Source organism: Anas platyrhynchos, chromosome 2 (genome assembly GCF_047663525.1).
Source record: "Anas platyrhynchos isolate ZD024472 breed Pekin duck chromosome 2, IASCAAS_PekinDuck_T2T, whole genome shotgun sequence".
NCBI classification, from domain to species: Eukaryota; Metazoa; Chordata; class Aves; order Anseriformes; family Anatidae; genus Anas; species Anas platyrhynchos.
This window is the reverse complement of record NC_092588.1, coordinates 116,372,363-116,389,796: the sequence shown is the minus strand read 5'-3', so window position 1 is coordinate 116,389,796 and position 17,434 is coordinate 116,372,363. Positions and strand designations below refer to the sequence as shown.

Below are 17,434 nucleotides of genomic sequence, written 5' to 3'. Positions count from 1 at the left end.
TGGGCAAGGACCTCTCTTCTCTGGCACTGCCATAATCAGTGGTGGCCTCAGTTTCTTCTTAAAATCCAACACTTAAGCAGTGAAGGCCAACTTACTGGTTCCTGCAGGACCCCAAGCAGAGCCTGTAGAAACCCCTAGCCCCAGCCCAGGAGAAATGGGCCACACCTGTTGCTGTACCAGCCCCCTGGAGCTCAGGTGGAGATTTTGTCAAGTAGCAGCTGTGTTCAAGGGAGCCCAGAGTCCTCCCAGGCTGCCTCTTCAATTTCCGTGTTTTTCTCCACAGCTGTGTCAAGCACACAGTCCCTGGTGATCTTGAAACTCACCTGTCAGCCTTTTCCTCCTCTGCCAGCTTGCTGTGATCGCTGTACCCATCATGGTGCCAGCTGCAGAGGGAGGGCCTGGTCTGAGCAAGAGGCTGGAGCCCAAGGCACTGCTGAGCAGTCCTAGAGTTGGATGCAGCTCTGAGCAGAAAGCATTTCAGCTTGAAAGTATTTTCAAGTCAGTACTTTAGGAGACTAGGATCTACCTCCGCTTCTTTCCACACTGGGAAGTCAGGCAGTGACCTTAATTCTGGAACCTTTCCTCCTGTCGAGACTGGTCTTTAATAGACCAGACAAATAAGAAGCTGGCAACACATCAGAACCTTTCAGGAACACAAACAAAAAGCCCACCCTGTCCCCTTAGCACCTAATTTCTCCTCCCCTTTCCACTCAGGCACCTGTAAGTTTAAGTAAGTTTCCAGAATTTGAACCTGGCTGTCTCCAGTTGATAGCAGCACTTTTTACAGCCTGGCAGAAGAGAAGACTGTGGTTGATTAATGCAGAATAAAACACAGACAAGTTTGCCATGAAAAAACTCATCACATTTATTTGATTAAACAAAAATAAAATAAACTGCATAGGAACATTTTAAAGTCCAGAGAGACACTGACTTTGTTTTAAGGCTGCCAGTAGCTGATACATCATCTCCTTGCTACATCCTTCAGCCTTCCCTATGGACCACAGAGATACATTCAGAAGCCTCCATTAACACAAAAAGAGTTCTAACATTTTGCTCGCTTACTCTACATAAAAGTTTGCACATAACCTGTCGTGCTTGCCTCGCTGCAGTACTCAACATCCCCCAGCCAGGAATGTTGCTTTTTGTCCAAGTAGAAATGTGATGCCCTTCCCAGAGCATGGCAGCTCTTGTCACAGCCTGTTTCATTATCAATTAGATACAGAAGCTCTGAGCAGCTCATTAAAAGCAAAGCACTGTCTGTCCTGCTGAGACATTTTTATTATTATTAGGAGAGCAGCATGATTAATCGCTTAAGAGAAACAACTGCAGCAGAACGGGAAACCACAAACCCAATTGTCTCAGGATGCCCAACATCCACGGGCTGACAAAATCATTCTGGATCCTGATGTGAGCCTGCATCGAGGCAACACCAGTTATGCACTAGTAATGAAGTTTTATAGGATGGGGCCATGCATGTACAGGCAATTAAATGAGGGCAGAAAATGCAAGTTTGTCGCACCGGTTTCAAGTGCACGACCTCCATTTTGTCACAGGCTTCCAATTTCTACTTGAGCAAGGCCAGAGCTCCTCACACTGCAGGCACGTGTTTGACACCCTCGCTGTGCCAACCCAGCAGCACTTGACAGGTAATGCACAGCACAAACAAGAGTCACGTACAGTAAGATACCCCCACCAACTTCGGTGACTAACCACACCTTACAACCTAGTTAAAAGCTTCAGTCGTTTTAGAAAAGAAACTAAAAACAAAACCCAGAACAGACATCTCTCCCTCTGAAGGAAAAAACTACTACATCGTCTGAAAAGTTCTCTACAAACCTATAAAAGGACTTTTTTTTTTTTAAACTAGTCTGGTAGCTCAAAAGGAAGTTACTTAACTACATCACTACACAGACACTTAACATTCAGTCAGTAAGGCTCCATGAAAAGAGCTTAAAAAATTATCTACCTGAGTTTGTAAGTTGATACAATCATTTAATAGAAGGTCTAAGACCATGCAGGTACACAAAGCATTTTTAGAACCATTATTGGTTAAACAATGATGGAAAAAAGATGCCACTCTGGCTTGTTAACCCGTAAGATCACTTAGAGACATCAATGTACATTTTCCACCATAACATTTACCAAACCCAACACAGCCTATCGTTATTAGGGAGTCTCTGTACCCGCTTCTGTCACCCCTGAATGTGAGCAGGGGAGGAACAAAGATCTTTCAATACAGTGATCTGAAAATGTGCTTCTGCAACTTTACTCCACAGGTAAAACAAGGGGCACGTTGTGTGTCGCCATTAGAGTTGTGTAAAAACCCAACACACTGGTTTTAAATTGCCTCTCCTGAGAATATCTGAACTTAAACCGCCCTCCAGGAATAGGAACTTGGTTGCTTTGTCATGGTGGAAAAAATCCCATTGTGTCAAGAAAGCTACTAATACAATCACCAAGTCAAGAAAATCAGTATCTTATTCCCTTCAAGCATTTGGTACAGCATTGTGTTTACAGCAATCATAACGTTAGTCTTTCCACACAGGAACAGGACATACTTGTAGGCATGCATAAAAGTTTCTCTTGTAGAGAGAAGACCTTTAGGTCTCATCGACATAAGAACACTGCAAATAAATGAAGTATGTCGGCTAGTAGTGTCATAATACTGAAAGGAGGTTACATTTCCATACTTCGTAGTGAAAACGGATCAAACTCAAGTGTTTCAGGTATCTCAGTCCTGTTTGCCAGAGTATACAAACATTTGGTTTTATTTACAGATTCTCTAGCAAGGGCAGCTTAGTATTTCCATGGGCAGGCAGAAAAAACAAAAACAAAAAACAAAAGCAAGCCACCGTATTGTACACATTTAATATCTGTTTCAGTTAAATGCTTGTCCAAAAAGCAGGATGAATCCTTCCCCCAGGCAGATTCTCAATTATTTCTCAAACCTGTCTGATGCTAAATTGAGGTAGATGATTAACTTCTGCAAAGTGAGGTAGAACTTCGAGAAAAGATAGATAGTGGCATCTTTAGTTGTGCATTTTGTACCACAAACTGGGTTTCAAACTCCCAAGGACAAAAGACCAAAGGTACAATATTTGTCTAACGCAAGTACCAGTGTTCATTTTTTATACAGCTCCAAACTGTGTCTAAATATCTCTATTTTTAAATACCCTCTTACCTTTTGGCACCATTTGGCTTACACTCCTTTAAAAAAAATAAACAAAACACTTTGGCACAATTTCTTTTAAACCAGAACTGAACAGAAATCTTATGATCAAAGACATGGCCAGATAAGCCGATAAACCTGCTCTCTTCCAAAATTAATTTTGGTGTAACTGTAACAAAACAGACCGGGCCCATTTTCCTGCAATTACAAGGGAAGGCCACATCCAAGTACCTTGCTCTTCTTTCTCCCAACTTGGTTATGTCTGGCCCCAATACGCATTAGTTTTCAGGTGTTGTCATCATTCACTAAATCTTTGTAGTTTGGGTTTATGGGCTTCAAGTTATTTAAAGGTTCTAAATAAAAGGAGTGAGTTATCTGAAGGACCTGCATTATCAAGTACTGTGTCTGCTGTGGTTTGGGGCTGAAGTTCCTGCTTAACTGAGAAGGGACAAGATTGTTTCATAGGCTAAGCCTGGAACAGCCAAACTGACCGCTGATAACATTGTCAAGCAAAAAGTTTGCCGGAGAGCCACTGTTTTAACCTGGCATGGTGAGATTCCTTTGGGATTTCTAGCAGACAGGTCTGTTACCCACATCTCATCTGCCAACGCTAGAGCTAAGAGAAAGAGGCACAAGCTCACCTTACCCTTCTCCAGGCCATCATCTCCACCGGTTCAGAAGATTACTCCGAACACTTAGGCTTGTTTGGTTTGCAATCAAGCTTCAAAGCCTTGCTTTTTTTCCCTTTGTACACTTTTACCACATATTATACCAGGCCATTAACCTTAGAAAGTTCATAGCATGAGAACATGTATGGAAAAAACAGAACAAGGTTTGAATCTTGTTCATTAGCTACATCTTACCCTATGAGGAACTTTTAGAAAGTGTCTGATGTTGGCATTGAACTTGTATATTATCGCTACTCATTTTCATTGCATATAAAACTCCATTTTATAAGCTACACTACTGCTTTTCACTGAGACCAAGTGTGCTTAGCACTGTGACAAAGTTAAGGAATTAGTTTGGGTAGCTAAATAGTAGTGTTTTTAAAACAAAAAAGCTCCCCAACACATGAGGTGAAACGCTTGAGGCCTAATGGTTTGTGAGCAAGTCCACTGAATTAGGCGGACAGCAAGTTAAAAGTTAGTCATTCTCCCTGACAGAGCTGGACTGGCGGTTTGTGCAATGGCTCCACACCAAACAGCAGAGGGCAACTTGTCTGTCACCTTCTACACAGTGCGGGCTGGAAAAAGGCAAGAATATTTCTGTTCAATAATGCTGAACACATGCTTAGCCTTTTCTTTTTCAAAGGCCTGGATAACAACTCCCTTCTCCCAGCCCCAGAGAAGGAACCCAGTAAGCATCAAAGCAAAAGAGCGTTTCTAGCACACTAACATCGACAGCCACTCAGGTCAAGATATTGATAGACCTGGCATTTTCATTAAGACATGATAGGTTAAATGCAAGGACACAGCAAACTAAATATTAAAGCTTTTAAAACCAATTTTCTTTGGTATCTAGATCCTGCAGGTATTACTTTTCACAGCCCAAAATTGCAATTAATTCTTGGACTGAATAATACAAAGCAAACACGGACATCTGCCATAAATGTTGGCCACCCCCAAGATGGGAGGCATGCACACAAGTAGAACTTGAAGCTGAAGGTAAACTAGGTTTCTCTCATACCCACGTGTTGAGTGGCCACACAAGTTTAATGACAGACATCTGTATAAAAGATTATCCTTTTGAAGACTGTTTTTAAAACATGCTATCCTAAGATTAAGCCCAGCTGAAACATACTGCCTTGAAGAGTTTGCTTCCTTGAGGCTTTGGCTGAAAGGCAGCACAGTTATTTAATTTAGGTGGTTTTCCTCACCCTTCTTTTAAAAGGTTTTGCCATCTCATTGAATTTGTCTGTTTCTTTCTGGTCCTTTAAGTTTAAGCCTCCTCTAAGTGGAGGAAGTCTATATGCAACACATCAGGATTTCTACAAAACCCAGAAAGTTAACACTCCTTGGAGGGGAAAAGCAGCAAGAAGGAAAGTGCACCTTGTGATTTCTCACAAATTTATGAAGAGCCTTTCAATCTCAGGTTACTTTTGTGCATGATAGTTGGCAAAGGGATGAACCCTTTCCGCAGAGGATGGTAAAGGCCCTTCAGACATTGACCATGTTTATGTTTCAGAGATCTTCTCTTGCAAACAGTAATATAAATCCCATAGCATTTCCAAGGCAAAGACTACTGATACACGAATCCTTCTGTCACTGAGTGACAGAAAAGCCCTCTGCTCCCTAACTTTAACCATTGCCACTAAGTGCCTCATCCAGAGGATAAAGCAACAACTCCAGAGACCATACCTGCACTAACAGCTAAATGTGAATTGAAAATTTTGAATAGAACTAGAACTTCCAGGGCCTCAAAGTCCCTCGTTTATTAGAAAGATATCTATTGTCCCAGAAAGTTTCTGCTTCTCAAAAGAGCATTTTTTATATCCCTGAAAGGGCTAATTTCGCCCTGCCTCCAAGCTTTTAAGGATCATTAGTTTATTTTTTACACAGAATTCTTTGGTACTGCCCTGGGAAAAAAAAAAAAGTTTCATCTTGATATAATTTGCCTTAGGCTGGAACTAGTAACTTTTCATTTGGATCTGTAGCAAGAGCTACATGGAGCCACAGGCTCACCCCACCTGAAATACTGAATTAGAGCTTCCGGACTATTCCAGTCCAGCTCCCTGGGAAAGCCAGAGGATGAAAAAAGTTTCACCACTGATAGTTATTGCAATCCTCTAAACACAAGAGACTTGATTTTTCCAAAACTCACCCTGAATCTCCAAAGCTGTGCTTATTTCTTACTTTTGGAAATAGGTACCACTTCTAACAAATCCATTGAACTTTTTCCCCCTTAAAGTCTCCCTATGGGGAGGGCCAAAAAAAAAAAAAAAAGCTAGTCATTTCACAAAAAAAAAAAAAAATTAAATCAAGGGCTTGATTTTCCCTGTTTCAATGCTCCTCATAACTTCTTATCCAGATTAGGCATACATACTGATAACAGAAAAGACTTTAATACTAAACTTTCAGATGAAAAGATATAAAAAGAAATAACTCAAGGACAGGTTACACTACAGGAAGCCTTGCTTTGTCTAAGCTTTTTGACAACTGAACTAAGCCACTAGAAGGAACAATTTGGTTTCAACTCAAAAGAATTTTTGTGCATTTTCATCAGCTTCTCTTTGTGCTGTTGGATTACTGTGTTTCAGAAAAAGTACACAGAAATGCCAAAAAGATGCAAGCTTGCTCTTCCTGGCGAGTAAATCCCACTCACTTCCACAAAACGTTCAAAGTCTCTGGGAACAAGACACTGTGCTCACCAGTAAATCAAACACACTGAGGTATAAAAAGGAGAACAGGAAAAAGTTCTCTGCTGCAGCAGCAATTCAAAAAAAAAAATCCCCCTCCCGTGTCCCCACCCACAGAACTGCAGTATGGTCAAGAACACAAATTCTCTACAAATACCTACTACCATTTTCTCCATTAAAAAAAAAAAAAAACTTATAGCGCCTTTTTGGCTTAAGCCTACAGAATATACCACACAAACCACCTAATGTGCACAGCAACACGTTTGTGCATGAAACCCCATGGGGGGAGAGGTAAAAATTTTCTGAACTGTGAGTGTGTTGGGACGGGGAGGAGGAGAGAAACTGGGGATGGAAGGGAGGACAATGAGGTAGATAGAATTTAACTTTACAGGCTCACTCCCTGCAGAAAAGATAAGTACATTCATCTGTAAAAAAATTAAAGATGAGGTAGGTTTGAATCAACGTTGTATTTTTTCATTTTCTCTTAGAAGAATTTCCCTGAGACAGTTTCTTCCTAATTCAAACACAGATTAGAAGACGAGAATTCGATTGTTTCCAAAGTCGACCACAACAATCATGCCATCAGGGGTGACGGCTATACCTGAAGGACGGTCCATCTGACCAAAGCCGCTTCCCTGAGTGCCAAACTTGCATAAAAAGCTACCATTGGACTCAAATATCTGCACCCGGTGGTTCCTGGAATCGGCCACAATGATGCGCCCCTCTTGATCCACCGCCACTCCCTGCGGGCGCAGGAACTGCCCGTTGCCGCTGCCCTCCGAGCCCAGGAAGCGTGCTGACTGGCAATCGGCGTGGATGACCAGCAGGCGATGGTTGTTGAAGTCTGTCACGACCAAGTGGCCCTCGTGATTGAAAGTCACACCTCTGGGGGAATCAAAGTGCTTCCAGAGTGCCCCTTCAAAGCCATACTTGTTAAGAAACGCTCCATCGGGCCCGAACAGCTGAACGCGATGGTTCCTCGTGTCAGAGACCAGGATTTTGCCCTCTGCGTTGACGGCCACATCCCACGGGTAATTGAATTGCCCATTCTTTGTTCCTTTCTCCCCAAACTTCAGAATGAACTGCCCTTCGAAGGTGAAGATCTGGATGCGATGATTGTCCTTGTCAGCCACGACGATCCTACGCGAGATGTCACAGGCCACACCAGCGGGACGATCAAACTGGCCGGGCCGGGAGCCCAGCGTGCCGAACTTGTGGTGGAAAGTCCCGCACGGCTTGAACACCTGGATGCGGTTATTGCTGCGGTCAGCCACAATGATGTAGCCTTCTTTGTCTACGCTAACCCCCCAGGGGCGGCAGAGCTTGCCGTCGCTATCTCCCTCGCTGCCAAACGAGAGCCCAGGCAGCCCGATACCAATGTAGCTGCGCCCAGATTTCACCATGACTTTGAAGGGACTGTTCTCAATGTGTTGGTTGCACATCATCACAGACACCAGGTGCTCTCCCTCTAGCTGTGGACGGTAGCTGACCAGGTAGGTCCCGTTCTGTTGATCACTGACGTCTGCCCCAAAAAGGTTTCCATCTGGACCCATCACCACTGCAGAGATCATGTCGCCTCCTGAAAGGCGAGGCTCACCGTCGTGGTCATAGCCTATCACTGTGAAAGAGGCCACTTTGCCCTGCAGCGCACGCTTGAGGCCTTCTCCAGTGGCTTTGGTCAGAGGAGCAAAAGCTCCACTGCTAACAAAGCCCATGGATTTAATGGCCATATACAAGGCCTGGTCAGGGGGTGTGAACATGATCCTGTCATCCTCCTGGGGCTGGAGAAGGCCCCTCACATTCTTCAGCTCCTGCACCTGAGCCAGCATACGGTCCCGGGCCAGAAGAATATCCATGGTACGACCTTCCTCCAGGACCTGCTGAACAGCACTAATGGTGTTGTCCAGCTTATTTAGGTTCTGACGTAACTTTTCAACTTGCAGGTAGAGTGACTTAGCCTTGACTTGACGAATCTTTTCCACCTTGGGGGAGAGGAAGGGGGAAGAAAAGCACACTTATCAGGGAAAGACAACCCGTGACACCCAAACACTTCCTAATGTTCCTTCTACATAAACAGTTACGTAGTTATTGCAGGATGCTGACACAGGACGTGATAAGATAAACTGTAAAACAAGCCTTTAGAAACTATGGCATAGAGAACACCAGTGAGGAAAAGCAACTATTTATCCAAATTCAGATTTTCTCCAGTTAAAAAAAATAATCACACATTCTTGCTCTATGGAGCTGCTGCATCAGTATTCTATTTGTTCTATTCGAAAGATTTGCTTGGTTAGTAGCTAATGACGACTTGCTTCCTTAAAAGCTACTCTACCCCCTACCTGCAAGGTACTTGACAGATCATCAGAAGGCACATCTTATTTAAACTCTAAAGGCTAAAGTTACTGCAGCTCTCAAAGAGTCCAAAGCATCTCTAAGAGGAGAACGGAGAAGTATTTCAGAGGGTGGGCTGTTATCACACAAGCCTGATGCTGCGTTGGCATCAGCCAACGGATACGGGCTCTCCTCGTTCCCTTGCCTGCCCAAACTGTTTTCGTGGGACTGGATACTACCAGACACCTATCTCCAGGACCTTTTAGGATCCAGTTATTTTGATATTTTCTTACAAATACTGGCAGTCATGCTGAGCTACTATTTTACAACAGGATGCCATGTCACTTCAAAGGACAGACAGTTGCTGCCAGCCCCTACTAGGGCTGGAAGCTCAACCAACAATAGTTCTGTTTTGTTTTTAAAAACATGCCCATGTTTGTCTTTACTTGTCAAAAATCACTTGACAACTGGAAAAATACACCTGCTTTGTAAATTTAATTGCTTTATTGTTGTTAAAATGCATTTCTTTATGCCTGATACTTGTGTGGCTGCAGAACAATACCAATGTATTTTGGTGAGGGACAAGTCGGTTTATAACTGAGTCTTCAGACTTCACAAAGTGAGCAGTTAACAGATGTACAAACACGCCATTTCATTTAAAATTAAGGGATATTTTTACATAACTGCTTCCAAACAAGTATCAAACATGCTTCCTCCAATATCTCATTAAAGTCACCAGTTTCCAAAAGATTACCAGTCATGAGTACTTTGACCTCAGCTGTAGTACCCCAAATTATTCACTAGCACTCCTCACATCAGGCCTAAACATGCATTCTGCTTTTTCTTTTATGCTAGAATCGTTTCTCACACCAGTATGCAATCAAGACCCATTTTTTCCTTCATGAAAATAAAACAGTTTTATAACTTGAAGAAAACTTGTTCTCAGTGTAGGCTTTTTTTTTTTAATACACCTATGCTGGGATACAAACTCTTGCTTCTGTACTAGTAATACCTCAGAAGAAAAGGCTGCCAAAGTTTCTTGGGCAAGGCCAGCAGTGGAAAGTGAACTTCTTCCTCATTTCAAGTACCTCAAGAAAGCAGCCTTCAAACAGTAACTATCAAGTTTGTTCTTATAAGAATGTCTAAAACCAAGAGAACTATAAAAACACAAACCTCTACTTTAAGAGATTACTCACTGTATCTACAGCAACAGATTAAACCAGAAAATTACTGTTCCATTCCATTTCATGAGAAGAGGCAGGGCAGAAATAATTTAGCAGAATGGTACTGCCTCTTGACATCCAGTGCCTCAACCACGTGTACAGGCCGCCATCCTGGCCTTTAATAAGGGCAGTGGGCACACAGGACCTTTTTTTTTTTTTTTTGCTATACTTCATCCAGTGCACCTACAGATTTACAGGAGCACTTGAAATTTACTTGTAAGCTTTCTCACCTTTACCATGCATTTTTGCTCCTTCCCCTATACCAATTTCAGCAATCTCGTGGTCACAGAAAAGTCCATTTGACTGGCTGATCTAAAAGAGCTAAGCCAACAGCAGAAAGCGCGTTTCTGCTCAGTTCTGCATTAGGACCCAAAGGACCACTGCTAGACACTAAAAAACCATGACCATTAAATTACCTTTCTGGGTACTTCCCCCATTGTTGTGTTTCCCCACCCTGCACATTTATCACAGCTGAAGCGAATGCAGGAGTTTGAGATTACTCAAAGTACTTGAGTGCAGATACTGTTGCTGGGAAATATTTTCATTCTGCTAGTAAAAACCCCAAACCCTGCCATATTACTTCGTTTCACTAATCAGAAAAGGCAGCTACACTTTTTATAGAATAAAGCAAGTTCTTGGGTGTGTCGAGAAAGCTTATACTGATTTGTTTCTAAGGATACAGCATATACAGCTTTACTCCTTTCCTTTGTGTATAAGTGGATCCTTCTATAAGAAGGCTCATATACTACATACATAGTTATACAGGAACATTTTAGAGGTTTTAAAGGGATATTCATTAAACAAAACATGGACATTCTCTTCATCGTTCAGCACTGGAGATGTGATGTATTGCTGCTGAGCCAGCAGGGGGAGCGCCCACCTTACTTGTGATGCTGAGCTTGCCTCAGGATATAGTAGTCCCTACTGAAAACTAGTTTGTGATGCAAAGATACTTCCAAAACAAAATCAACCAGGGCCAGAATCCAGCATCCTGCTTCAATTGAAATACTGTTTTCTAGGAAGTGGTATTTCAATTCAGTGTTCCGAGGAAAGACATTTGAATCTAGCCCTGTGCTGTTAAAGAACACATTTCCAATTTCAAGTGTACGAAGCACAAGTGTTTCAGTACTTACCTTCCAGAGCAGCTCGCACTCCCGCTCTTCCAAGGCCTTCTTGTGTCTAGTTGTCACTGCTTTGACTTCAGACTGTACCACCTTAGCTTTCATCTCAACTTGCTCTGCCACCGCTTGGGCCTGTTCAATACTCAACTGGAAAGAAAAAGACATATTTTGGGATCAACCAAACCTGTAAGAACTGACATTTAACTACACCTTCAGGAGAAGGTGCAAAGTGACATTTTTAAGGTTTTACCAGGCCTTCATCCATTTTGTACTTCAAAGCCTGAAAACAGACATGATTTTCTTTTTTTAATAAATCTATTAAGCTCCATGTCCTTCTGGTGCTGGGGGCCCGAGAGCTGAATGCAGGGCTTCAGGTGGGGTCTCACAGGAACAGAGTGGAGGGGGAGAATCCCCTCCCTTTTCCTACTGGCCATGCTTCTTTTGGTGCAGCCCAGGAAATGGTTGGCTTTCTGGCTGCAAGTACACATTGCTGGCTCATGTTGAGCTTCTCATCAACCGACACCCCCAAATCCATTCTCCACCCAGCCTGTATTTGTGCTTGGGATTGCCCTGACCCTGGTGCAGGACCTTGCACTTGGCCTTGTTGAACCTTATGAAGCTCACACAGGGCCACCTCTCAAGCCTGTCCAGGTTCCTCTGGATGGGATCCCTTCCCTCCAGGGTGTCAACTGCACCTCATAGCTTGGTGTCAAAGTTGCTGAGGTAGCACTCAACCCCACCATCCATGTTACTGATAAAGATATTAACATTGACATACACAAAAAATCCAACACTCTACAATACACACCACTGTGACAGCTTGACAAGGAAACATTTTACTTGTTGGCAGATGAGAAAACTCAACTTCATTTTCCACACTGCATACTGAAAGCCATGGAAACATCCATGAATATTTGTTTTTGAAGGCAGATTTTTTTCTGGTAGATTTTACGATTTCTTTCCCTCACTTTGGTTTGAAAGGCTGGTACATCTCAGAACTTCCCTAAGCTATTTCAGACTAGGTGGCAAGGGAAAGCTCTGGAAGAAAACTTTTTAAGTTGTACTTTGTGTGTAGTGTTGCTCAAGATACCCTCTGAACTGCAGTCTTGATAGCTGATAAGGAGAACAAATGTAATTTAAGGGCTTCACTTCTAGGGTCTTACAGAAAATATCTGCAGTTTGATCAGTCCACAGGCACTTTCAGAATTAAGCAGATATGATAATCCATGCACTACCTGGTTCCAGCTTTGCCTATAAAGTTAGGCAGGGCTTTTTGCTATCCTTTATGTATGGCAGAGTTACTGGTACTTTCAGAGTCTGAACTGGCAAATTAACAGCATCTAATTTACGCCAACAATAGGAGTCAAACAAAAATAAGTGTTTCCTCATTCCAGGTAGTTACTCTAGAGCAAGTTTGAGTTACTGAATTAAGTGTATGTTTCCAGGTCATGTAGGAATACAGAACTGAAAGGAAAATGAAGACTAACTTTATCAAGTCATTAACCCTTAGAGAAAAGATGAAAAAGACAAGCCTAAGGAAAAACAAGAAGACAACTGTTCTGATCTTTAATGAGGAGTCTCTTGCAATCTGGTAGAGGAAGATGTGAATGCTACTCTACAGCTCCTCTGCAGGACAGGGCTCAGGAAGAGAAGCGTGCCTCTGCCTTCATGCAGCTAGCTCCAGGTTAGAATCCCCAACTTTTTTTTTCCTCCAAATTAGAAGGGACAGCCTGAACATCCCACTCCACCCAAACCTGACATGCCTTCACACGAAGCTAGCAGACAAATTGAATTCACCGCTTTAAGTCCACAGAAAGGAGGAAAATCTTGTTACAACAATTACAAAGCAGACATTTCACAACTGCCCACAGACTAGGACTTCATAAAAGCCAGTAAGTCTCAATCCTAGCTGAGAAAGCCCATGTGCAAGAATTACAGTGCCTCCATATCATCTGTTTTACCATTTAAATACAGAACCAGCTTTTATTGTCAGGAAATTTATTTCTTCCAAAGCAGACTTAGTCCTGTCAAGAACAGCAGATACCCTCCTCTTGCTAAGAGATGGGGATATATCCTTAAGAATGTAAGCAATAGGAAAATGTTATCCATTCATATTCTAATTCTAGTAAGTATTTCTGATAGCAGATAAGTCTTAGTTGAATTTGAGCTTTTTGTACAGCAGTACCCATTAGGACTGAGCTGTGTGCACATTGCAATTAACTATAAGGCATGAAGAATCTCAACTATTCTCAGTTCTTTACCAAAACCACTCATGAACTCCATCACAATAGGAGATGCTTATTTTTCATCCATAGGAACCAATTACAGTTTGGCAAAGCATCCTCACAATGCTTTCTGCAAGAACTGCACTCTATAGCTTTAAATTGTCTACCAACAACTCATGGCACGTGGATTTGTTATTAGCCTGAGCCTAAACAGTTCAAAGCAGCTAAGGATGGCAAAGATGCTACAATGCTACAGCTTTAGCATTGACCAGAACATTAACAAAGCTTTAGAAAATTCATATGATCCCATAACACTCTACCCAAACAGGCTGTAACAGCCTGGGAAGGCTAACCAGCAAGCAGTGCAGCAGGTAGTGGTATGTGGGAGAACAGCAATGGGCAAATTACCTGCCTGAAGCAGGAACTGGAAGCTTTAAGGATAACTTTTGAGAGCCTTCACTACATGGAAATCCCTCACACTAATTACTGTAAGGTATCACAACTCTTCCACAATGAACCTCTTTTGTTTAGCAGGTATTTTTATGCAGAACTTGTCCTTGGACAGGTCAACTTGTTGGGAACAATGTTGAGAAGCAGCATTTCTCGTTCGGGTCAGGCACATGATCTTTTTACAACAAATCCTTTTAAAGAGCACCCTGTATGCCACACTTCATAGCATAATTATTCCAGTGCTTGTGAATGCGATGGTTAACAAGTTCATGTGCTTCAGAAACTGGAGACAAGGACTGTGTTTAGAAGACCATCCAGTTCAGTTATCCATCACAAATTCTGTAACAACTACTGTGGCTCCTGCTGTTGGTTGATACATAAGTTGCCTAATTGCAGCTTGCACTTATGTGAGTGCCCAGGGGCCAGAAGATGACCAAGATATTCCCCATTCTATTATGAATGTCACCAGTGCCTTGTGTAGCTTAAAATAAAATTAAGGAAAGGACTTTGCAATGTATCTTGCAAGCTTCAGACTGAAACTAGTACTTCCAATTTGTCATATTAAAATTCAAGTAATGATGGAGTGTGTTTAAGAGCCACAACAAATGGAAGCCTTACAAATCAAGGTTCCAGGGGGCAGGCAATCATGTTTTCATGATAGAATGCAATTCAACCTAGCAAACATCCACCACTGGATGCTGTTACCAGCCCATTTCAGAATTTGTTCTTCTCTATAAACCTACCCAAAAAGCAACACAGAACACACACTTCAGAAGAGGACAATGGCATGCAGTATGACCTGTACTTTCAGATTACGGAGCATTTAATGAGGATTATTAAGTGCACAAGTCTCATGATCTCCAGCTATTTTGTACAAGCTGAAAAAGACAACTCCATTGAATGTTCAAGGTAGCAATACCTATCAATTCATACAGCATTTTGCATCTTATTAGTCCTGGCTCTGCACAAACACGTCAAGTGTCACTGGCAGCCAGGGTGCCAGACCTGCCTACAGAATGCTAATTCAACCATTCCTTTTCAGGGCAAGACTAGAAACACTAGAAACCCAGATGTGCCTGGCTAGTTTCTATATGCTCCAGCCCGTTGTGAGTAAGAGGCCAAAAGCAGAGTTGTTTTGAAGCCCTGGTGCCCTTTAGGACACCTCTGTGAGCTCCCCTTTAGCCAACATCTAACAACCTGCAAAAAGCTTCCAGTAATGATCTTGCTACTGCAGTTCTGACATTACAACAGTCAGAAGTAGCAAAGTAGTATTGAGAACCTGATTGCATTTCTGGATATCTGGGCTGACTATGGAGGGGCCCAAAGCAGGATTTGCCATGTTCAGTTTTCAACAGTTCTCCAGATTTATCTTCTCTTGGACATCAAGAGCTGGTTCCACCAGGAGCCAGAGCCTCAAGTTAACAAAAAGTCTTCTGGCATTTCACATTTGCTTAACTTAAGTTTTCCTATAACACATTTGGAACCATTTTTCTAGAAATCACTGCTTGAGTTTTCAGTAGTGCCACTTCCTCAAAAATACAAGTTATGGCCAGAAGTGTGCAACACCAGTAAGAATCCTCATTATGAGTTTCTACAGCTTGCTACCCTAATTATCTGGGTACACTCACAATTCGGTTCACACAGTACACAATTAATCAAAGAGACCACACAGAAGAGCCTTATAATCCAGATGCTTATAATCCAGATGCACATTGTTGCATCCAATCAGTTCAGGAAGTTCTCTATTTGAGCACTGCTGTACAACACTGCGCTGTGTAGAAGAACACGACTGTGGTAACACCATGCAACATGTAAAGGCAGTTTATGGTGATTGAATTGCCAACCATCAACGCTAAGCTTGCATGAGTGTTTAAAAGGTCCTTTCATAGACAGGGGATAAAGAACCTTAAATACACACTTCCCACCTCAATATGGAGGACTTAAACCTTAAACACTAAGGAACTTAAGAGCAAGTTTATCCTACTTAAAAAGGATGGGGGTGGAGGGGCTTTTTTCTTGGGAAGAAAAGCTTTGAGATATTCTGGCAAACCCTCTCTAGACTTTAAAAGCAACTTAAATAAAAAACTAGGGAAGTCTGTATATCCCAGGGTAGCCCCCTTTTACCACATGCTAAGGGTGTCCCACCCATAAATATTTTGTTACCACAAGGAAGCGAGAACAAGCAGATAGAGGGCTGGTTTTACAGGATTTTTTCCCCCAATTACTTAGGCCATAAGAGCCAGCTTTCTCCATCAAGAACTGGATGTAAACTTCCTACTGTTCCTCTACTGGAGAAATTAACTGGAGATCTTACATAAAGTATAGCTACAGTAAGAACATGAAGATAAATAGGCTTTGCAGTTGCTTTGAAGTAATATTGGCATGGCCACAGCACAAATCAGTCACTGGGCCAATTTAAAAGATTTCCATAAAAAGTGTGAACAAACTAAGATGTTCTCACTTACACTGGTTATAGAATCTCAGAGCTTTGACACAGGGAGGGCTCCAGCCTCATGTTGCTGAGGTTAGCTCATGGCAGACAAATTAAACCGCTTTGGTTTGTACTGCAGGAACGTGATTTTTGCCTAAACTTTAAAGGTAGAGCAGTAGCACGGACTTACAGTGTAAAGTACCATGGACCTAAAGTGTGAAAATCTGCCTTCTTCCTAGGTAATTATCTACTTGTATATTAAACTAAGAAATTCACTAAAACAGGGCACGATATAATTAGAAGTACTTATAGAAATTCAGGCTCTTGATAGAGAGGCTAGATTTACATTAAGGACTTAACTGACCGTTTGTGAAACTGTATTCTGCTTTATATTTCCTTTCATCTGGGCTGTTGGAAAGAGTCAATTGTGCTTTTCTGTTTTGTTTGCTAGGCTTCATTTTTAGATTCTCCACCCGGCAAGCCTGACTTCAAAGCCATGCACTGGGGTGTTTGAGCTTACTCAGTGTGACAACACCAGAAGGATGCTTTGCAGCACAGCAGTGCCATCCCTCTCAGCTATCGGCCTCCCGGCAGCAGCACAGATTCCATATGGGAACCCACAGGGAAGCTCCAGAGGCTCAGGACAACAGATCAGCTTCCTCCTCTGAAGGACTAAATTTCCTGGTTACCTCTCCCCCCCCCTTCTCCAGAGGAAAGGTGCTCAAGGTCCAGCTGATCTACTTCATACCAGTTTATTTCTGCAAGAAGAGGCACTGCCTTACTGGCTGGCCCTCCTTACCAAAGCTTAAACATTTGATGCTGGAAAGCAAGTCACTTTTTTCCATGCTCTGCTAATGACCAGTCCCACAGCTTGCTTCCACATTTAAATTAAGCCATTGCCAAACACCCCAGCAAACACAGCTGTAGGCTGAGATACAATTTAAAAAACAAAGCTATTTTTAAGACAGCTGGCATACAGAGATCAAACCGTATTTTACCATGTTCACCTGGAAATTAACCCTAAACAGAAGCAAGCACTCAATGCTTTACTGTTACTCCTGAAGTGCATTAAATTACACACACATACATATACATATATACAATTACACATGTATAGATGTATTTTAAG

At 42.3% G+C, this 17,434-nt stretch overlaps 1 protein-coding gene across 3 annotated transcripts in view; it reads right to left on the bottom strand.

Annotated features, from left to right (window-relative positions):
* Positions 1-840: 840 nt before the first annotated feature.
* TRIM71 (tripartite motif containing 71) overlaps positions 841-17,434 on the bottom strand; it is a 61,221-nt gene continuing 44,627 nt past the window's right edge. For all 3 annotated transcript variants that reach the window (XM_038174816.2, XM_038174817.2, XM_027451106.3), the window contains exons 4-5: positions 11,212-11,346; positions 841-8,506 (exon numbers count right to left, since the gene is read on the bottom strand). In XM_038174816.2, the coding sequence (XP_038030744.2) occupies positions 7,055-8,506; positions 11,212-11,346 (1,587 nt within the window). In that variant the 3' untranslated portion in view covers positions 841-7,054. The remainder of the gene's footprint in view (positions 8,507-11,211; positions 11,347-17,434) is intronic.